The 21,090-nt window shown below is 39.8% G+C and overlaps 1 protein-coding gene and 2 long non-coding RNA genes across 8 annotated transcripts in view; 2 read left to right on the top strand and 1 right to left on the bottom strand.

Annotated features, from left to right (window-relative positions):
- The first annotated feature begins 1,473 nt into the window (after positions 1-1,473).
- Positions 1,474-20,738, top strand: LOC118160438. The gene is made up of 3 exons (XR_004747498.1): positions 1,474-1,484; positions 2,034-2,036; positions 20,601-20,738. It is a non-coding gene; the product is annotated as an uncharacterized LOC118160438 (long non-coding RNA).
- The window catches only part of HERC2 (HECT and RLD domain containing E3 ubiquitin protein ligase 2), a 111,697-nt gene continuing 98,726 nt past the window's right edge, over positions 8,120-21,090 (bottom strand). For all 6 annotated transcript variants that reach the window (XM_035315121.1, XM_035315145.1, XM_035315135.1 and 3 more), the window contains 7 exons: positions 14,558-14,699; positions 13,544-13,738; positions 13,323-13,435; positions 12,283-12,473; positions 10,310-10,415; positions 9,409-9,621; positions 8,120-9,117 (listed from right to left, as the gene is read on the bottom strand). In XM_035315121.1, coding sequence (XP_035171012.1) covers positions 8,845-9,117; positions 9,409-9,621; positions 10,310-10,415; positions 12,283-12,473; positions 13,323-13,435; positions 13,544-13,738; positions 14,558-14,699 — 1,233 coding nt within the window. In that variant the 3' untranslated portion in view covers positions 8,120-8,844. The remainder of the gene's footprint in view (positions 9,118-9,408; positions 9,622-10,309; positions 10,416-12,282; positions 12,474-13,322; positions 13,436-13,543; positions 13,739-14,557; positions 14,700-21,090) is intronic.
- On the top strand, positions 17,984-18,192 carry LOC118160442. Its single transcript, XR_004747502.1, has 2 exons — positions 17,984-18,030; positions 18,063-18,192. It is a non-coding gene; the product is annotated as an uncharacterized LOC118160442 (long non-coding RNA).

Genomic DNA, 21,090 nt, shown 5'->3' with positions numbered 1-21,090 from the left:
CTTTGGGAATGGCAGAGATATTTCACATTAACACAAACTAGACTGTTAAAAGGTCCAGACGCAGCAGCGCCCACTGGTTATTTTTTGCTTCTTTTCCTTTTCTATCTTATATTGTTTCTTATATTGGTTTTTGTTGTTGTTTTAGTTTGTTTGTTTGTGGTCTTTTGTTTGTTTGTTTTTGTGCTAGTCACAGTCTGTCAGGTCTCTTCAAAAGCTATTTCATCGTGGTTAACATGGGCCCCTCACTTCTTCTAAGGGTCTAGTATACTATGACAGAAAACTGCAGGGTTATAATGACTGTTGAACAATTTAGTAAAAATCTTACTTGCCAGTGCAAAGCTACCAGATCAAAAACCATGCCAAAAGATAACCAGCTCTGCATCACCTGAAGGAGTGTTCTCTGTAGACCATAGCCAACATCACATTTCTGAGTTGCGTGGAAATGCTCATCTCTGAAGAATGGATTTCTTCAGACAGGGTGCTGAGACATTCCCAACACTGGCAAACCAAAGTCCACCTCAATGGTAGGAAAGCATCATTTCACTTCATGACAATTCATAACTCTCCAGATGAAAGTCCTCTGCCATGCAAAAATCCCAGATGCTCTTGGGAATTCATCTTCTGGAGATTGCCTCCTCAATACACACCTATGGAAAAAAAACAGAAAATCGCAGAATCACAGAATGGATGAGGTTGGAAGGGATGTCTAGAGGTCACCTGCTCCAATGGCCTGAAGAAGCAGAGCCACCTAAAGCAGGTTGCCCAGGACCTTCGTCCAACAATAAGTAGCTTTGCCAACTGAGACCAGTTAGCACTGAAAGTGGCATAGTGAGTTTGGAAGGCAAGGACATGTTTTTTTAAGCTTTTTCAAGACCAAGGGGACATACTTTTTATCTATTGTCACTGCTTTTTTTTAATATAGTCCTTCAAAAAATAACAAAATCTTAAAAATAAAAATCTTAAAAATAAAAATAAAAATTGTGTCTCCTTTTCTTCTCTGTCCTCAGAATTATTTATCTCATTATTATAGCCACATTTTGTCCACCTCTACATAGGTATAGCCCCTTCTCAGAGCAGTCAGTCATCTCCAAGCTGGCTCTTCAAGCAAGGTGATGTTTAACCCAGAGCAGATACATTGCAGTCCCTCCCAGAACAGCAGTACCGTAAACGTGATGTTATTAGTAGGATCTGACATCTGCTTCAGGCAAGACAAGTTACTGAAATCTCTAGGAAAATGACCCCAAAACCAGCCATGTCAGTAAATGAGTGCTCAGTAGCTGCAAACCGCATCTTTCATAAAAGCAGATGGGATGCTGGATCTAGGCTCTGATGTGTAGAGGGGGCCCTGAGTACTGCTGGAAAAACTACTTTCTCAGAATAGCTTTGAGACCACAAAATATCCTGAATTTCCCAGAGGTGCCACAAGGCAGTTGTTTTACCACCTCCAGTAAGGCCTTGGCAGCAATTGTCACTATTCTGTAAGAGTTAAGAAGATGATAACAAGGTTTGTACCACTCCCAAATGGAAAGAAACAGATTGTACAGCTATCTTCCAAATTAAACAGCCCATAAGCAAATTCTAGTTAGGGATTTTGTCCTCCCCCCTTCCATCTTTAAAGCCCTGCATAAAACAGACAGATATCCCAAAGCACATTTTGAGCTCAGGAGCTATTTCTGTAGCCTGTTACTGTACAAAAATATTTTCTCAAACCGTTTTCCATTAGTCATCTCTATTTCCATTAGTCGTCTTTGGCAAACAATACCCCAACATTCATTTGTTTAAAGACATATAAGGGCAGTGCCATTTGCATTTCCTGCCTTTGGGTACGCTGACCACATCCTTCCCAGCTCTCGTGACACAATGTGACCCGAGCAATCGCAGCCATCACTGCCCTTTCCTCTGCCCGCTCTCTGCTCACCACTTGAAGCTACCTTGATGGACATCACAATGTACGTTCCACCAGAGCAGTGAGGACCGGTGCTGCTCGTCCTTGCTCCCTGTTCTGATCGGCAGCCTTCTGTAGGTGGGACGAGCCAGTTCTCCGCCATGCACCGGCTGGTGGGAACAACTCATCGGCCCCATCAAAGAAGTGCATGTAGCACTCCTGTGAGATCACTCCTATCAATGCAGCCTATGTGCTGAAATAGCATTTCTGCACAATGCGGGGACTTTGATCTCCTGACTCCCAGTCCTGTGCCTTAACCACAGAGGAAGCTTGAAAACCTCCCAAGGACTTCTTCTCTGGTCATGATCATATAACGGTTTCTTAACACCATTGAAAACTGCCTGCGATCAAAGCAAGGCCATCTTGAAAGCAGACATCAAAATTGTTTTGACATCCTGTGGCATGCAGGCAGTTCTAGTTGTAGAACCAAGACTGAGAGGCAAGACCAGGGGCTGAAACCAAAATTGCTTGTACCTGGAGCCAAGACCAATGTCATCCAGGGTCATACCTGCCTTTTTTATGTAGAAGTTTATACCAAATGTGTTTCTTACTTACAAGGCCTTTCTGACACATACAATGCACAATATTTAAGTCTTCTTACAGAGCACAAAAATGCTTAAATAGATTACTGCCATCCAAAGTAGTCACCGTTTTCACAGCAGTTAATTTGGATTTGTGCATAAAAAAAAAAAAAAACTAGAAAAACAAACTACCTGGCCACAGGATTGCATTTTGCCACTGAAATTGTCAATATTGTCACAATAAAAAATTTAGATCATCTTCATACAGACTCCAGGACAGCCAGTAACTAACCTCACACTGGGTTTAACAATATTTACTTTTCCCACTGTAATCATTTGAGCAAGTTACTCTTAGTTAAATGAGTTTACACAACATCTCGTTATCCACGCCATGGGCCAGTGGCTTTTCTGCTCTGACAGCAGAAGCCTTGAAGCTGAACTTTCCAGCCCCCTGCCCCGATCATGCATGGTTATCCCATGGAGCCTGGAGGAGGGCAAACATTTTGGAAGATCATTTACAGTCTCAGGGGTTTGCTAAAGAGGAATGATTAGGAGGACTCAAGGGCAGGGATGTTTTAGAGGTCCCTGCTCTCCTCTGCTGCTTGTTCTCCTTTCTTCCCATCCCGCTGGGCCAATACAACTGGTTGCAGGGCCAACTTATGAACCAAAAGAAGGAAATAATCTCATAAAAAAACAGCCATCAGCAACCTTTGGGCAGAGGATTTTAGTGCAGAAGTGTTTCTTGAGAAACAAAACACAAATGTGATGGCTTAACTTGTCTGCTACTTCCAGAGCTGCTTGGAAGCCTGCCATGTGCTGCTGCTTTATTGCTCCACCATTTATTTTCTCCCCCAAGGCTGACAGGTGTATCTACGCTGCTGGATTAAACAGAGCTGGCAGCAGAGGGTTAGCAGCTGATTTAGGTGAAAGCAGCTGTGCTCTAAGTCCATAAACCAAAAACACCACTGCAGGAAGGCACCAGGGGACTCCTGCAGCACCGAGCTGCAGTGCATCTTTATCTTACTCCACACGGTAAATCACCAAGCCCTGATGGAGTCAGGGAGAGCTGTGTGAGCAACAGACTTAGCATCTGGTTAAGGTGTTACTGAAGAAGAAAAGATCCTGTTGAGCCAGTGCAGGCCCATAATGGAAAAGCTGAAAAGTTTCAGTGTTTTTACTTAATCCTGATGGGATTTAAAGGGTTTTGTCTGCAGTAAGTTTGGATGTCTCAAGGCACCTTGGTTAGAAAATGATGAAGAGGGTACAATTGGTGAGTCTATCCTACTTACCAGAAAAGCATTTTGGAGATAAAGAATAAAGCATTGCAGGAATAACAAATAAGCTGAAAGGACTCAACAGAATGGTTTGGACAGCTGCCTGACTGAGGGTAGATCAATAATTGTCGGATCATCACCAAGAGATGTCTAACAAGATTTTAAAAACCTGTATTAACTCAAATTCTTGACCTGCCTAGACTGGTGATCATGGTGGTGAACTGTCTCTACAGTTACAAAATGGTGGTGGTGGGTGGGTGTCAAGTATTGCTACTGTTTCTTCTAAACCTGCTTTGGATAACCACGGACAATTAATCGTTTCCTTCTTAATCCCAATGTTCTTTGAGAAGATGCAGGCCACAGCTTCGTTTACATACATCATTTATCTAGAAAAAACAGTATTCAGTATGTGAGTGTGAATTGCCAGTCTAGCCCACTCCACAGACAGAAAATCTGGCCCACATCTGCAGATGGAGACCTCTGGAAACAGTTCAAAGCCCGTCAGACCTCACACAAATCTTGTCAGTGTGGGCCTACCCTCGGTCATGGTTGAAGGTCCTGTGGTCTAGTCTCACAGCTTTGACTCTGCGGGGTGGTGCCTGGTCTTATTACATGGAAACCCGCTCCACAGTGTACTGACTGCAGGCCAGACCCTCCCCAAATGCAGGCAGTTAGCCTTCTCTTGCCTCTCTACACGTCTTTCAGTTGTCTACTTAGTCCTGGTGAGACACATCAGCACTGTGAAACTGCTCTTGAAGAGAATATTTCACTCTACGGGGCATAAATGTGCTTCTTTACTTGCTTGTCATCGTCACTGACATTTTGATGTCCAACTTGTCCACGCCTCAGTAATCGTCTCCAGACAGGGCACCACGCAGCTGATTCCTCAGAAGCACAACCAACAATAAATCATGTCTGGCCATACTTGTAAGGAGGTGTGGAGGGACAGTGTCAGCTCCTCCACAGGCACCTCATCAAAGGAGTGATTACAGGAACACACAAACATGGCCAACACACAAACAGGAGGTCGCGATGAGAATATTGGAAGATAGAGCACGTCCAGACCACACCAGCCAGGCCACCAGTGCAGTGCTATTTTCTTCCTCTCATGCTTGTAAGTCCATCTCCTTCCTGGTTTTGTCCAGAAAGTTGTCCCCCAGGAATTTCACTTCTTCTACAGGAACATGGAGAAAAAACACCTCACCCAGGCCAGCCCAATTCCACTTGCACCCCCCTGCCCCTCCCCCCCCAGCTGTTTCATATACTTAATTTCTTCTTTCAGACAACCCTTCGCCAGTGAGCTTCATTTTGGGCATGGACCCCGTTCTCCAGTTTACTTTTAGGGATGATTCTAAGTCAATGTGGTGAAACTGATTTTTAAAAAATATACTTGCAGGATTCTTACTGGAAAAGTTTTTCAAGGTTCGGAGGGAACATAGCACGTGGACGCAATTTTACCTCCACCTCATTTGAGAGACCTTAGTTTCCTTATAAAAGTAATGAAGGGATAGTTACCAAAAGCCATAACGAACCTGCCTTATCTGTTAACTAATGGGCCACTTCTACTGGCAAAGCAGTGATAGAATAGTTTCGCAATTTGTGGTTCACAAATCACATGCTCATGCCACAAATGCCAGACATATCAGAACAAATGTCAGAAAAAAAAAAAAAAAAAAAAAGAAAAAAAAAAAAACTGAAATTATGGGAAGAACTTGCTCAAAACAGACCCGTTTCCAAAGCTAAATAGCATCTTTTCCTCAAAATAGCAGTGAAAAACTTTACAGAGAGAAATTAATTCACAAGTCTGTCTTCTAGGAAGACAAGTCACAGCCTTGTCTCTTTGGTCATTCTTGTGTTCCTCCTTTTCAGACCAGGCACGCTGGCTTTAGAAGTATTAACTGGTATTTTTGCCCCCCGGTCAAACATTTCACAAAGAGTGAGAAGGAAAAGCAGCCTCCTATAGTTGCAAGCATCCTAATTTTTGTGCTTTTTTGGCTGCTAAGCAGGAAAACAAACTCAGCCAACCACCGAGACTGATCCATGAAGGTACGCTGATATCAGCCCATGCACGCTGATAAAGTCATTACAGTTGAATAAGAAAGGCCCAAGACAGGATTATACTCCTTTTTCCAGAAGTGTTGCAGCCCACCGTTATATATGCTTGCCATCAGTAGTGAGTATATCCAGTTGCCCAAGGTGAACAGTTTCTCATCAGAGAGAGCTGGTCAAGGATTACCAGAGTCAGGAAACAACTGAGACAATTATATTCTGTGTTTCTGTGAAATCCTTGCACTGTATTGCTCTCTGGCCATCAGATGACTAAATGCAGAACTGATGAACTTGCAGACATGCCATCAGTATTCACATTTGAACCAAACAGGAAAATCACCAGACTCTTTTTACAAGTATTTGAAGCAGCAGTTTACGAGCAGTTTGTGTCGCATTCAGAGTTGCTTTTACTGCAGTTTTCACTTCAGGTAAGGATATGACTCGATAATAGAATAACTTCTCCACCAATTTTGTGCTCTCAAGCCCCAGTCAAGTAGGACTACCACACTGGAATGTTTTAAAGTCTTACTTTTTAATTGCAAGATTTAACTGAAGATTGAAAGGCAACTTCTGCAGGAAGCAGGATCTCCCACAGGATGCACACATCTGAACATTTTCCTTAGACTACGTATTTGAAAGTGGAAGGTGTACCAATGAAGCCAATGCTTCCCTTTCTCCTAAAAAAGTGCTGCACAGTTTAGTTTTGCACATGAAAAAGATGCTTTCAGGGGAAACAGGTACCTACATACACTGGCCTGAAAGTTTCTTTGACTAACATGATGTTTAGGAACTAATACCATGATTATAAAAGTTACAGAGAGCATGCTCTCTGCACTCCCCGGGGCGCCCAATGACCTCCTGTCCATATTGTCAAGCTGCTCAACAGCCATTAAGGAGCTTTAGAGGAATGGGGAATTTGATCCAGAAACAATTTTTGAACGTGGGATTTTTCTTTTATTATCTTGCAATTTCACAATTGTAAAGCTTTATTATAAATATCAAACCACCATCTGGTCCTTTGCTCTTAAAGGGATCTAACACATGAACTCATTTGTAAGGTTGAGTCCTTTTCTTTCTCAAGAACCTGTATCTGAAAGCCAAATAAGAGCAATTCCCCTTTTTGAATACTCAAAACAATGACTTTTTAAAGAAAAACAACTGGCTACTCAGAACTATTTTAAGCCAGGCCACAGGTGGCAAGCGTTTCACACTGTAATAGGGCACCCAGGACTCTTCTGTTAGGATGGGAAAGCAAAGAAGGATGCTTACAAAACTTTTTATTCCTGCACAAATTAACAACGGGAACTGCTACTGTACAAAACAAATAGGTCCTTTCTGCTTTTTTTTTGGAAGAAAAACTCTTGACAGTTGTGTTCCTCCTTGCCCTCAACCCCACAAAAATTGTCTTTTATAGTAGTTTGTACACTCCTGAAATGGATTTTGAAATTCGAGAATGGCAATTGAACTTGGTCTGAAGTCCTTGGGCTTGTGGCATTTGGGCATGACTCATCCATCACGTCTGAAAAGCTGACTACAGAATCTCTTTGATCAAGCTGGATGCCTAAATGTCTCCTGTGTTACCATGGCAAAGGACAGCAGACAACCACATGAGCGCTTCTGTACCACTCTCCACTCTACCTCAGGATATTCAGAAGAAATTGAATTCAGCAGCAAAGATAAAAGACGTTGCTTTTTTTTTACACCACTATTTCGAAATACCAAGTATGTCTCAGGAAAAGTGATTTCATGATCACAGTTAATATTTAAAGTTGGAATAGAAGTCATATACGAGCACTAAAAAATATCAGTGAATCAATTCTCCATTGTAAGAGGTTAAATAAACACTTGCATATTCCTTAAGTAATTATTAGGATAGGTAAGTTTAACATCACTTTCCACTCAATTCTGAACTAAAACACTGTTGGCGACAAGGTTCTCCGGGACAATGTTGTACGTATGTTGTTACACACATTGTCGTTTTCTTCTATGTGAAGGCACTTAAAGACATCAGTCCCCCGCACTTCCTGAAGAGATTTTTTCCCAGGTGCACAAGACGAAGTTCACCATTACTGACAACAGCAGCATTAGGAACAACTGCATAACCAAGGTGTACGTAACCGCTGCTGTTAATGGGTCAGGTAGACTTACTCTGAGTTCACTATAGCTCACGTTCTGTCTATGGCAACGCGCCTACTATTGGTGCATATTCCTTGAGCAGCAGCAGCGTTTGACCAACAACTGTAAATTGCAGAAACACTTCTCAGATGAGTAGAAGCAATGTTCATTTCATGTAACAGCTGTACAGCCATTAAAACACACACACACACTGCTTCTTTCTGTGGCAGAATTTTATTTGGAGGGAAATTATAACTTTTGCATTTACATGGCACAAATTATATACAGTACACTTTCCATGATAAGAATTATGATGCTGTTCACAGAAAGGTATCAAATTTTAGATAAATAATGCATAAGCTAAAATATACAAACCAGGGGTGAAGGTGGAACTATTGGCCATTTTTATTGTCTATAGAAGAATTTCAAGGAATAATGTTAATTCAATGTTCAAAAAATTTTAACAAACTTCTAGTAAAGTTAATTGAAATATTTATAATACTATTCAGTTGTTGCACAGTATTTCCAATATACAATCAAGATACACAGAACACAACACTTAATATGAAAAAACTACTGCACCCACAAATTAAAGGTTTCGCTGCCTTCTGGATGCTGCACTACCTTATTTATATAAACATTTACAACACTTCAGTAAACACAAAGGTTCTAAATGTAGTGCAGCATTATGGGGGGCCACTTTCAGCTCTCAAAATAAATGTTAAATGCCCATATACTGTGCCATTCATTCTAAGCTGATGGTTGAAGCTGTAACCCTTAATTCCTACCGCGAGTAGCAAACACTTTCCCAACTTTCAGAAGATTCCTCTGACTACATACTCTATATTCTGAGCCCTAAACTGTCCTTGGCTTCATTATCATTTTGGCATTTTGCCTCAGTGCTCGTAACAGCTATCCCTTACATTTTTTTTTTTCTGGTTTAATGCCCAGTTAAGTAGTCCTGCGTAGAATCTGAAGCAAAAGAATCAGCATCTTCATTATCAGAATCATCACTACTGTCATCAGCAGCTGGCTCTCCTGTCAGCGCTATCCGGGCATAATCGTCAGTGTCTATAGACTTGCAGAAATGAATGGCGTATTTCAGTTTTTCCTCTAGTACTTGCTTACAAGAATACCTCGGTAGCTTCAGCAGAAAGAAGCAAGTGTATGACTCAGGAAGGAAGTGGTCTGGAGGATTGTATTTATCCAGTACCTGCCAAAAAGAAACAGCAAAATATTTTTTTCATTCACCGTCCACAGTTCAATATTGAAATGATACTTTAATGTATTAATTTATTACTCAATTTATTAAACTGTCTTTATCTCAACTCAGGAGTTTTCAAACTTTTGCCTTAAATTCTTTTCCCCCATTTCACTGGCAGGGGTGGAGTGAGCAAGTGGCTTTGTGGTGTTTAGCTGCGTTCAACCACAGCAGTCACGCTATTCCTCCTCCACTTCTAGCTATTTAAAATAAAAGCCCCACTCCCCATCCCACACACTTTACCTGAATAACAAAGTCCCTCCCTCTGAAATCTGCAATAGTCCTGGGCAGCCTCGTTCTGCCCCACACAAAACGCAGGAAGAGAGATCGCTCGGTATTGGAGAACGACTCCATCACCTCCCAGAACCACTGTATCAAGGAAGCAGTTGGTTCAATTCCTTTGTAAGTTGCTACAGATTTCAGAAGGTGAAGTGGAATATCTGGGCTTCCACATACCTGAAAAAGAGAATACAATGATAAGCTACGAGTCTGATCAAATCAATTGCAGGTGATTTGTTCCCTCCACTCTCTTAAAATATTTAATCAGCCTTTATACTGACAAAATGAGAATTCAGATATCTGAAGTGCTGTACACAGGCTCCTATTACAATGATACTAAATATACATCTTCCCATCAAGGGACAATAGGCTTCTTTCAAGTTCCTGAATCACATAAAGAATTAAATAATTTACCTGGGAGGAATGTTTCCAATTCACCTCTAACAATAAAGGGCTTATCTTCCACCAAACTGCTCTCAAACTCAGTAGGTCTTACTGTGTTGGTTTGTTTTTTTTATCTTGGTTGGTTGGGGTTTTTTGGTGATTTTGATTAGTGGCTTGGGTTTTTCTGTTTATTGTTGTTGGGTGGGTGGGGTTTTGTAATTCTTTTTTTTTTTTTAACCTCCACAAGTAATTCATTACATCACTGCTTCACTGCTCAGCTATATCAAAATAACTTTTTGAACGCTAAGAGAACAATAAAATATTTTATAGTCCTTCCTTGAGCAAAGTGTTTGCAATTGGAGTGAGCACTGTAAACAGTATTAAATGTTTTATTATTCAATAATCTTGGATTAGTAAAATACAAGTGAAGAATCCAACTCAAAAGTTAGTCTGACAGAGGTAGCAAAACAGAACTTGATACCATAGTTTCCAGTTCATATCCTGTAAAGAGCGAAAGTAGAGGAACTGGAACAACACGGGCCATCCCTTCACGAACTGCTGCAACTTGTTCATCAAATTCATGAAGCCTGCAGACACACATTTGCAGAGATTCAGTGAATGCCATTTCCAGATTTTTTTTGAACTAATACTTGTTGTAATATCAAGGAAACCTTAGGTGTTCTCCTCACGTCTCCAGCGATGCGCCAAAGGAAATTAACAAAACACTGATCACGCCTGATACTTCACTTGTACCAGTTTCTACAGCATTCCATACTGCACAGCAAGCTCACTGTGGAGAGGTATTTTCCAGTGTTTTGAACATTTTATTTCCAGTATTATTTATGTGCTGTGCCTGGCAAGAACAGACAAATACCCCATTTGAAAGAATTTCTCTTGGGCAAAGATCATCTGTACTTTAAGACTGTGCCCTCAAACGTTCCCAACACTAGACAAGACATTACAGTAAAAGAAAAATGGGTCTGAACTAAAACATTATGCCTAAGGTAAAGGATTCGCTGTGTTTTTAGACAGTGATAGATAAGCAACATTTCGCTGCTTCTGTTGCCACCCATGATTTGTGTTTTGCTTTTTCCCCCTCCTCCTTTTTTCTCCCCTCTCCTGTCAAGCCAATTTCTAAGACGCTGAGCTCTGAACAGCAGAGATTCACATCACTGACATGTCCAGTCCTCAGGCTTGTCATCACCAAAATAAACAAAGCTCTCAGGACAAAGTTTTTCTGAAGTATCCACTTTTACACGTGGTTTCTGTTCAGGTTCTAGTTCTTCTCTCAAGGGCTTCATACATTAAAAAAAAATCTATTAAAATGTTTTTCCCAAAAGATTTCTAACTGTAGAACACTTCAAGATCGCTGGTGTCCTTTGATGATAGCTAGAGTTTTCAAGAGAAGAAAAACATTTCTTCAAGTGAATGCAAGTCTTTAGTACCCATTTGTTATTTTATATATAATTTATCCATTGCAAATTATATTCTTCTCTATTGTCAAAAAACAGCATTAAACATCAGTCTATATCCATTTGTAGCATGTATATACACACGTGAAAACAAAGACTAGTTCAAGTAGCTGTTGGCAGACATGGCACTGCAAACTAGCAAGTACAAGTGCTGACACAGTCTGGCTCAAGTGTTCTCTAAAACAGGTAACTACGGTGAGGAGAGTAAAACAGCTATGATCAGTTTCTCAACAAAATCATCCAATTTCCACAGTTCAATAGGCACACCAGGCACTGGGCTGTCTCAAATAACAAGATGCCCACAGTTGCTTCTTCAATATACTTGTCTAGATCGGGTATCTAAGTAACCAAAGGCCCGTTTTCACAAATGCTGAACTATTTCCCACGTTTCAGTGCATTGTTCAGCTTCTGGCACCTGTGGATGAATTTACTTGTCTGCAGAAAGATGACACTTATTTTATGGTGTCTGGGGTATGAACACTTGGTTTTGAGTGTTCTTTCTTAGATGAGAATAGAAGAGCAATTCATCTGGGACTGCTCTTGACTTAAACGGATGATAGGAAAAATTATGAGAGCAGTAGTACTAAACCATAGCACTCTTCATAAAGAGCTATATGAAGATGAGAAATTGCACGGAAGATAAAGCTTCAAGCCTACTACTTTATTGCATAGGATGAACTAGATGGATGGGGAATTTCTCCACACAAATCTGGCTGCCAAAACTGCTGTGTCAGAACAGCTATTAAAATCTAGAGCTATGCATGCTAGTTTATTTTGTTTCCTAAAAGCTATTTCCTAAAACTCAAGTTTAATCTTTTTGCTTTGGAGAGATTAAAAGCAATACAAAAATCAAATCGCATGGAATCATTATATTATTTGTACATAAAATGTTAAATAATCATGTTGTCCAAAAGCTTTTAAATATTTTTTTGAAACAAAATGCTTGTCCATTTAGATAATAGGAATGACTTATCCAACAAACCTGTAGTTTATTGCCAGCCTCACGTATTCAGCTCTATTATCCAGTGTAATATGGGTGTACTTGGAACTCAGCTGAATATCTTGACCACTTGCATTAGGCACGGTGAATGGGAGGCTCATGGCTTCAAACTCTTCTGATGTAGCTTCGTTGTCTCGAATGTACATCAGCCCAGGAATAAAATCTTTATCAACCTTTTGAAAAATAAATAACCGTAAGTTAAAAACAGTTTATTAGCACTATACAACAGTGCCTCTTTCCTACCAAAAGCACTGCATCATGTGCCACCTACCAAAAGCATTGAGTCAAATGTCTGACCATAACCCCCCTACATGAATTCCAAAGCAGTAAAATAGCTCACTATATTACACAAAATTTCATTATGCCAGGATGTTGGAGGGCACGTGTTCTAGATTTCAATCCTTTTGAAGAACATTTGCCAAGAAACTGTTATATAAGAAAATAGATTTAAAGCTTAAAAACATGCTTAACTCTACAAAATCCAACAGTTGTTTTGATACAAAAAGAATCCCCTTACCAAGAGGCAAATGACTCAGTGCTTTTACAGTAAGTATATTTCTAGGTGACAGTAGCTGAAAAGGAACTCTTCTTTGTAACAAAGACCTAACTCTTAACTCCACATTTTCTGAGTTCAATGAACAGAAATTGAAAGTTTGTGATGTTCGGTATGATGGCGTGGACTATTTTCAGTAGTAGTTTGAACTCATTTTCAGACAGTAACAGCTATGGAAAGGCTTGCTTGCAAGCAGGAGTTTGACCACAAATATTTATCTAGTCAGATCTATGAGTGCATTTGAGAATGTTCTAGAATTCACATATGTTTTATAACTACTTCTGAAAGACAAACTTAGAGTTTAACAGTGAGTACAAGTGATCTTCATAAACTGGCTCAAAAATGTGAAAGATGAGTCAAAATACTACAATTACATATACAGCGGGAAAGCGAATCACCAGAGAATTACTTATGCTAGAGTCTGCTTGTCTTCTGTAAGCTGTGCCTTACTCAGAAACTTCACGCTTACCTCACTGAGATCAGCAATTGTTAGGTTCATTCCTGCAAGCTGCTTCCATACCGGTTCAGCCAGGTTGAGGCTCAGAGGGCTGCCAGTCCGGATAGCAATGCCCAGAAGTACACCTGTAAGTTTAAACACAGTGTATTTTTTAATTATTATTTCTTTGATAGATTCCCAATATTCTGATCATATAATGCAAGCAGAATGTCACAACGTCAGTAAGAAATTACCCAGAAAACGAAACATGTTCATATGTAAGAGGGACTTGGCAGCGGGATTTAATAGGAAACAATCTCTGTTTGCTCCAGATTCATCTCTTCCATTTGGTGTCACAATTAGCAGAGGGGTCAGCCCATTCTGAAGCTCCTCACACATTTCTGCTATTGATTCACTGTAACCTCCGCCGCAATCATCCACAGATTCACCTTGGAGAAGAGAACAGGCTTAAAATTACACACGCTTCCAAAAACGTTTCTCAACTTGAAATAAACTCGATTTCTTTCCCACAGAGATGACTGGGTAAACAAAAGTTTACTAAAAGCTACACTGTCCTAGCTATTCTTCTGAAAACACCTTATGCTTTCCTTTGTATTTGTATATTTCCAGTTCCTTGTAAACAGTTATTATTTTGAAAGATTATCAACAACATACGAGGCTTTCAAAACTACTACTTTGCCAGAGTTTACCACTTTTGTTTTAAACACTAATCAAAACAGAACAATAGAGGTGGTAAAAGAAAGCCAAAGCAACGCGATTCTTAAGTGTCATTTTAAAGTAGATTTTTACATATATTTTACATGCAATGGGTACAATGGGTCTTCAATCTAAATTGTATTTCATCTTAAAGCTCAAAGTGACATGCAAATTTTAAGAATCTCAAAGTAAGCAGCTAACGAGGATTATTTACAGATTCTGACAGATGAAGAACATTTTGCAGAATGCCTGTTAAAAGTAAGAGAGTTGCCTTTGAAATCTGAGGACAATTACTGATCCATTTCCACTCATCTTGAGTGTTTTGGTGTGCATTTTTCTTTTAATAAAATCATTTTTCAAAGCTTTATGATTTCCTAACATTCTATAGATGTTAGGAAATAACATGTTATGCTGCCTATACACAGAGATTGTTTTACTACACCCTTTCCTTTCTTCAGGTCCTCCAAAAAAAAAAATAAACCAGAAGAAAACAGTAAAGATAGGTGTAAAACAGTTGGGGTAAAGTGGGAGCAAATAGAGAATCCTCTTACCAACAAACTTGACCTTCCAGACACGATGAGGAAGCAGAAGGCTATCAGGGCTGAAGGAACTCATTTTAGCACACATCTGTCCAAACACTGACTTTGTACCATCAGGCCCAGCCAGTCCTCCCTTACTCCTGGAACGTTTTACCTGTTGAATAAACACATTACAAAAGTCACTGCAAGAACAAATTTCACCCAGCATCTCTGTGCAGATCACATATAAGATTCATATTTAAAATATTAACGTGTTCAGTGAAACATCTGTAGAGGTCTACCCTGTGTTTTGTAACATACACAGAGGAAGAACCCAGTTTCAAATTTACAGTGTACAGGTAGCACAGACTCCTATGACATATTCTGACCCTTTCCAGGAAGGCAAAAGCAGTTAATTTCAGGCTGATAGGAGCCCACAACTATTACAAAATCACAGGACAGCTGAGGTTGGAGGGGACCTCTGGAGGTCATGTGGTCCAGATGGCTTCTGAAGCTCTCCAAGGAGGGACACTCCACAACTTCTCTGAAACAACCTGTGCCAGTGAGCAACCAGCCTCACAGTAAAAACAAACAAAAATTTTGTACCCACTGTCTCTTTTCCAGTGACTGGGCACCACTGAGAAGAGCCTGGCTCCATCCTCCTTTTGGGTATTTATATGCACTGACAAGGTCCCCCAAGCCTTCTCTCTTCCAGGCTAAACAGTCCCAGCTCTCTCAGTCATTCCTCACAGGAGAGGTGCTCCAGTCCCTTCATCACCTTTGTGGGCCTGTGCTGGACTCCCTCCAGTAGTTCCATCTCTCTCTTGTACTGGGGAGCCCAGAACTGGACATAATACTCCAGCTGTGGCCTCACCAGCATTGAGCAGACCAGCTGGCAGTGCTTTGCCTAATACAGCCAAGAACATCGTTAGCCTTATTTGTGGCAAGGGCACGTTGCTGGCTTATGTTCAGCTTGGTGTCTACTAGGCCCCCCAGGGCCTTTTCTGCCAAGCTGCTTCCCAGGTGGGCAACCCCCAGAGTGTCCTGGTGCCTGGGTTGTTCCTCCCTAGACATAAGCATCTCATGTAGTTCAACAACAAGCGCAATCAGCCCATTCCTTCAGCTTGCTGAGGCCCTCTGGATGGCAGCACAACCCTCTGATGCATCAGCCACTCCTCCCAGGTTTATGTCATCAACAAACTTGCTGAGGATACACTCTGCCCATCATCTGGAACATTAATGAAGGTGTTAAACAGGACTGCACCCAGCATTCTCCACTGGGGCATACCTCTAGTTACTGGTCTCCACCTAGTCTGGGCTCAGCCATTCAGCCAGTTTTCAGTCAACCTCAGTGCCTGCTCATCCAGTTCATGCACTTATCAGCTCGTTTCCAATGACAATAGCATATACCTAAACATCAAGGAGGAAAAGGTACCCGTTCCAGGTTGAGCTGTACTCCAGTTTCTGCAATTGTTCCTAATTCTGTGACAGAGACATTCAGCTGTGAGTGATTACTATGATTATCACCATTTATGAACTGTGCAAACTTCAGTGCCAATGTAACAGAAGAGATTGGCACAGACAAAAAACACAGCATCTGGTTATCTACATGCTTCTACCACATGTCCTGAACCGACCTAAGACTGCTGAATGATTGTTCCTAGGCAGGTTGGTTGGACCTTAGTAATTTTACTGTTAAGAGTGAAATGCAAAAGCAATAGGCAAGTCATCGCAGTTGGACTGAATGATTCTTACCAGTCCTGCTGACAACCCTGCGTGCTTTCTTCCCTAGATAAGAAATTCTGTGTTCCCTCAACCACCAATATCCCATTCATCTTTAATTTCAAATGGTTCATTGTTCATCTGTCTCTACTCAGCGTTCTATCTGTTCATCTTTGAAGCAAATGGAAAGATAGTGGGACATCACCGATAAAGTTTCTTAATAAAAAAAGGTTTTCTCTTTGTTTCTGACAAAACTGCTAATAGTTTTTTTTGTTTGTTTGTTTTCCTGGATTGCAATCCACTTACTTAATTCATCCTGTTTCTACTCATACAATCGATTGTCAAATCAGGGTACAGTTTTCACAAACAAAACAAATCAGGGTGTCTGTTGTTGGCCAGAAAACTGACTGCATGTTTTTCTTATGTTAATTAATGACAATATTTAAGTATTTAACAGCAGCATCTAAAAATGAGTAAGCACTACCAAAAATGTGCGTACCTATGTGTACGCTGAGTAATGCATTTCTTAAGCACCTACAAAAAAAGTAGCGTATTTAAAGATTTGATTAAGATTCCTAACAAATGCCATGCAAGGGTAATCCCACATATATTGCTGCAGGAGATGCACACAGAATGGTTAAGAATACAAAGAGCATTTTGTCAGTACAGAGAGGAAAGAAAATAAACAGAAGGCAGGAAAAACCTGAAGTAGTTTTTTCCCCTTAGCATTCTGCAATTTATATTCTCTACCTGCCCTGACTGTAAAGGGAATCCTACAGTATATGTAATTCATCAATATCGATGAGACTGCTTACGCAGAAACAGCCTAGACTGATCCCACTATTCTGTATTCAGTACAATACATCTCAGAATCCAGCTGTTCTGCTGCTGTATGCTTCTAATGCTGAGAAGGAAACATCTGCCAGGTTTCTATCAGGTTTTCCTGAAAGGCTGACACGCTCCAATCCTTCTCACCTATAGGATGTTCTAAATCAACACAAACTTGTTTAAATTTAATAGATTTTTAAGGAGCTTGCATACTGAAGAAATTCAAGTTGAGAAATCAATGAATCCTCTTTTGAAAAGACTATGTGTGAGTAGATGGTCTGTGAATGCAGCAGGTAATTTTACACCTCAGACAGAAAATACAAATTAAGTGACAAAATGGCAAGCAATCTTGGCTGAACTGAAAAGAAAGGTATGCACATTTGCTATTGTACCTTTAGTTTAGTACTTAGTCACTAGCAACACAGGATTTTCATTTAACCTGATCATTTAGATGCAGGAATGGTTGACTTGACTTTAAAGAAGCAGCATAAGAATGCCATGAGGGATTATTGACACTTCTGCCAGCACCGTACTATATTGCTGTGCTGACAGGTGCCCATATTAAAATGTATTAAGTTATTAGCAAAGAGTAAGACTCTTCACTGAAAAATAGCAAAATTCAAACAAATTTGTTTAGGCCACATCCCATCACTAGTGTTTTAGCTTTGTATTGCAGAGGTCTCGAACAGGGTCTTGCTCACGTTTCCAAACTGGCCTTTTGGAGCCATTTTAAGTAACCTGCGGAATCACGAAGCATCTCAAATTTTTAAAATACATGTCCACCCCCTTGCTGCTAAGGTAACTTTTCAGCATAAAACATAAGTTAGTGTGTTGATTAGAAATAGACACTGATTTTCTTATAACAGTCTGCCAGAAGAAAGTGACAACTTTATGTCATCAGAAGATGCTTGGACCACAGAGAAATGCAGCAGCTCAGGAGCAGCATACAACAACATGTGGAGGAATCAAGTTTAAAAATGTGTCTCAGTGAATAATCATTTATTGTGAGCAGAACCACTGCAACAAAGGGGTAAAGACACTCAAGTCAATCTGTAATTTGGTTAATGCATTTTTAAGTGACAAAGACCACACACTTAGAGACTAATAAAAATGTTTACGAAAAGATGGCAGCTTATTAGTTAGAATCAGCTGAGAAAGAAAAATGTGCTGTTAACATAGAAGACATCTGTGAAGAAAACAAACACAATTTGAGGATATGTAATAAAATCAATTTCCAGAAGAGGAAAAAAAAATGGTGTGGTAATTCCAAGAGCACAGACAATGCATGATCTGTACCTTCAGGTTTCAGTTATCTATGCTTAAACTGAAATGGCACAGAGGAAAATACAGTATCAAAAGTATTGAAAAGCTGTTCTACAAAAATAAGACAAAAAAGCTTAGCACGTTCAGTCTAGGAAAACGAAGGTTGACATGAAATGAATATCCTTTAAAAGCACATTTGATAAGGGACAAGACAACAACCAGGAAGGAGGAGGAATGCTTTTTAAACTGAAGAGTAACACTCACAAAAGAACAAATAATCCATTCATTGATATCTTGTGCTTAATTTAAGACCAGATCATTTTTAATCACCATACTAGTGAGATTTCTATAATCCACATTTAATAAGTAGCCCTGGTAAGGAGGAAGAAATTATTTTTAAAGTAGAATTTAATGTATCCAGAAGTGCAACACTGCTCCCAAGACAGCAGAGAACATGGAAGAACCTTTTCTTTGGAGATCCTTTGTAATATTGTGTTCCTAAGAGTACACATTCTCCTTAATAACTAAAATTCCTTTGTCTTTTAACAGGAGGAAATTCCTTTCAACTGCTGCGATACTCTTTCATTCAAAGACAAGGTATGATTTAACAGCACTAAGAACATCTTTGCCTACAGATCTCAACACCACACTTGTCCATTTAACATCATATTAGTTAGTCTGGTACCTAAGGACTATGTAAATCTATTTACTAGTTAGCAGGTCAGTAAGTGAGCTTGAGCTCTGGAGCCATCTACCAACGTAACTTGGTTTGCTTTGTGGCTCAGTTTTGACTACTACTCACACCATTTCAGAACTGGATCCAGGTCCTGTTTTGAAGCATTTCAGTAAAAGACCATTCCCAGCAAGTAATACAAACAAAACTGTATTACTTTGGTTTCTTCTACCCTACACAATCCTCTGATGGTGTCCTAAAATGACTGTGCATTCAAGCTTGCCCTTATGCTATACCTCAACACATAAAAACATCTACCCTCAATTCTATGCTATAGAAAAAACAGGTTGGCACTCTGGTGAGTTGCAGTACAGTTGCCATCATATTCACAGTTCACACACCTTGAGCAAGAACAACAACAAAGCTCGAAAAAAAAAAAAAAAAAAAAAACAAACATGCTGTGTCTAACTATCATGAGGCTCCCAGCAGGCATCCAGGCTAAATTAGTTCTCTAAAAGGAAACTAGTCCATGAAAAACTTGTCCTCAGGACAAGAGAGTCGTGCCTGGCTTGACTTTACAGAAATTGGACAGCTGTTATGATCAGTCCCAGTATTTTCAAAGAAACCACTGAACAACATAGTTCAGGAAACATTTTAAAGAACAAGTTACTGTCTGCAAAAAACCTTGCAATTAAAAACTCATCTGTTTATTTTATACCGAGGGAGATGAAGAAGTGAATTGACTGCACTATATAATTTATAAACTGTAAGAAGAGTCTTTTGACAGCAACGGGATCTTTGAGTCTAGTTGCAGTTAAGCCTCAAACTACAATTAAGATGAAAATTCTTACCATTGATGATTAGCTGTTTGAGACTCCATAAAGCAGCTTTGAATCTATACTTAAACGATCAATCAAATAGTTTTAAGAAAGCACATTTCCATTCCCTGAAAGAACTAACTAAAGAAATTATGGCTTCTACCTGGTACTGTATAAGCAGACTAGGTTACGATGATCATCTTTTTTAGTCTTTACTTGGCTAAATCTAGGACGGACTTGTGTTACGGAAATATTCCATTTCCTACAGAAGCTATGAAAAACAGAAGCCCTGCAGCTACCAGTTCTGTTCTAGATTTAAAGAGAGATTCACGTAACGGACTGGAATGCAAGAGAAAGCTCATCTTTATTAATTACCTCAACAGTAGAAGGACATTAAGAAAAGAGCCTAAACCCCAACCATGAGTTTCCCACTTACAGTTAAATATTTGCACTACTTAGACTTCCTGAATTCCCCCAAAAGAGTAATGAGATCGCTGGCATTCCCTTCAGCTTCAAATTCACAAATAATATATGAAAATAACAAATTTTAATCATGCAACATTACCAGATGTTTTAAGGGCCCATGAAAAATAGAAAATGAGCAGAAAATACCGTCCATCCAAAATAGAACATATTTCAGTTCCCTAAGAAAAGCGAGTTAATCAGAATTTTCCCAAATTCTCCATTCTAACCTTATGAAGGGTAGTTTTCTTACTTTCTAATATACCAAAAAAGAAAGAAAAAATACGACTAAATGAAAGAAACACATGAGGATTCTTCAGCCCATTTAATGAAACAATGTTTTACTATTCTATGTTATGGAAATATCTATGGAAAGAAAGGCACATCTGGCCTAAGGCACAACGTTACATTTTCTAACATCAATTACAAGAAAAAAAGCCTTTTTGTATCAAACAGTTCTGCAATCGATATGACTACATGTGATGACCAGCAGAGGACAAGAGTTTAAGAGCCTGATTCTTAATCATAACGAAGAGCCTTCCCCGCACCCTCCCCAGCCCTTCATGCTCTATGTTACGAAAGCAACAGCGGAGTAATTCATGTGACCACTTGGGAAGGTAAGAAAGCCATCGGAATCACTACTGTCTTGAATTATCTAATATAGTGTGTTTTGAAAAAGCAGTCCTTTGTCAAGCACGACATACTTTGCTCATTCATTATAGTCCAAATCACACACTTGATATTTCAAGAAGTGCCCCCTTCCCCCATACAACTACAGTCTGCATGAAAACATATTGGAA

This window comes from Oxyura jamaicensis, chromosome 1 (assembly GCF_011077185.1).
Source record: "Oxyura jamaicensis isolate SHBP4307 breed ruddy duck chromosome 1, BPBGC_Ojam_1.0, whole genome shotgun sequence".
NCBI lineage: Eukaryota > Metazoa > Chordata > Aves > Anseriformes > Anatidae > Oxyura > Oxyura jamaicensis.
Note: the sequence above shows the minus strand (reverse complement) of the source record. Positions and strands in the feature narration are given on the sequence as shown.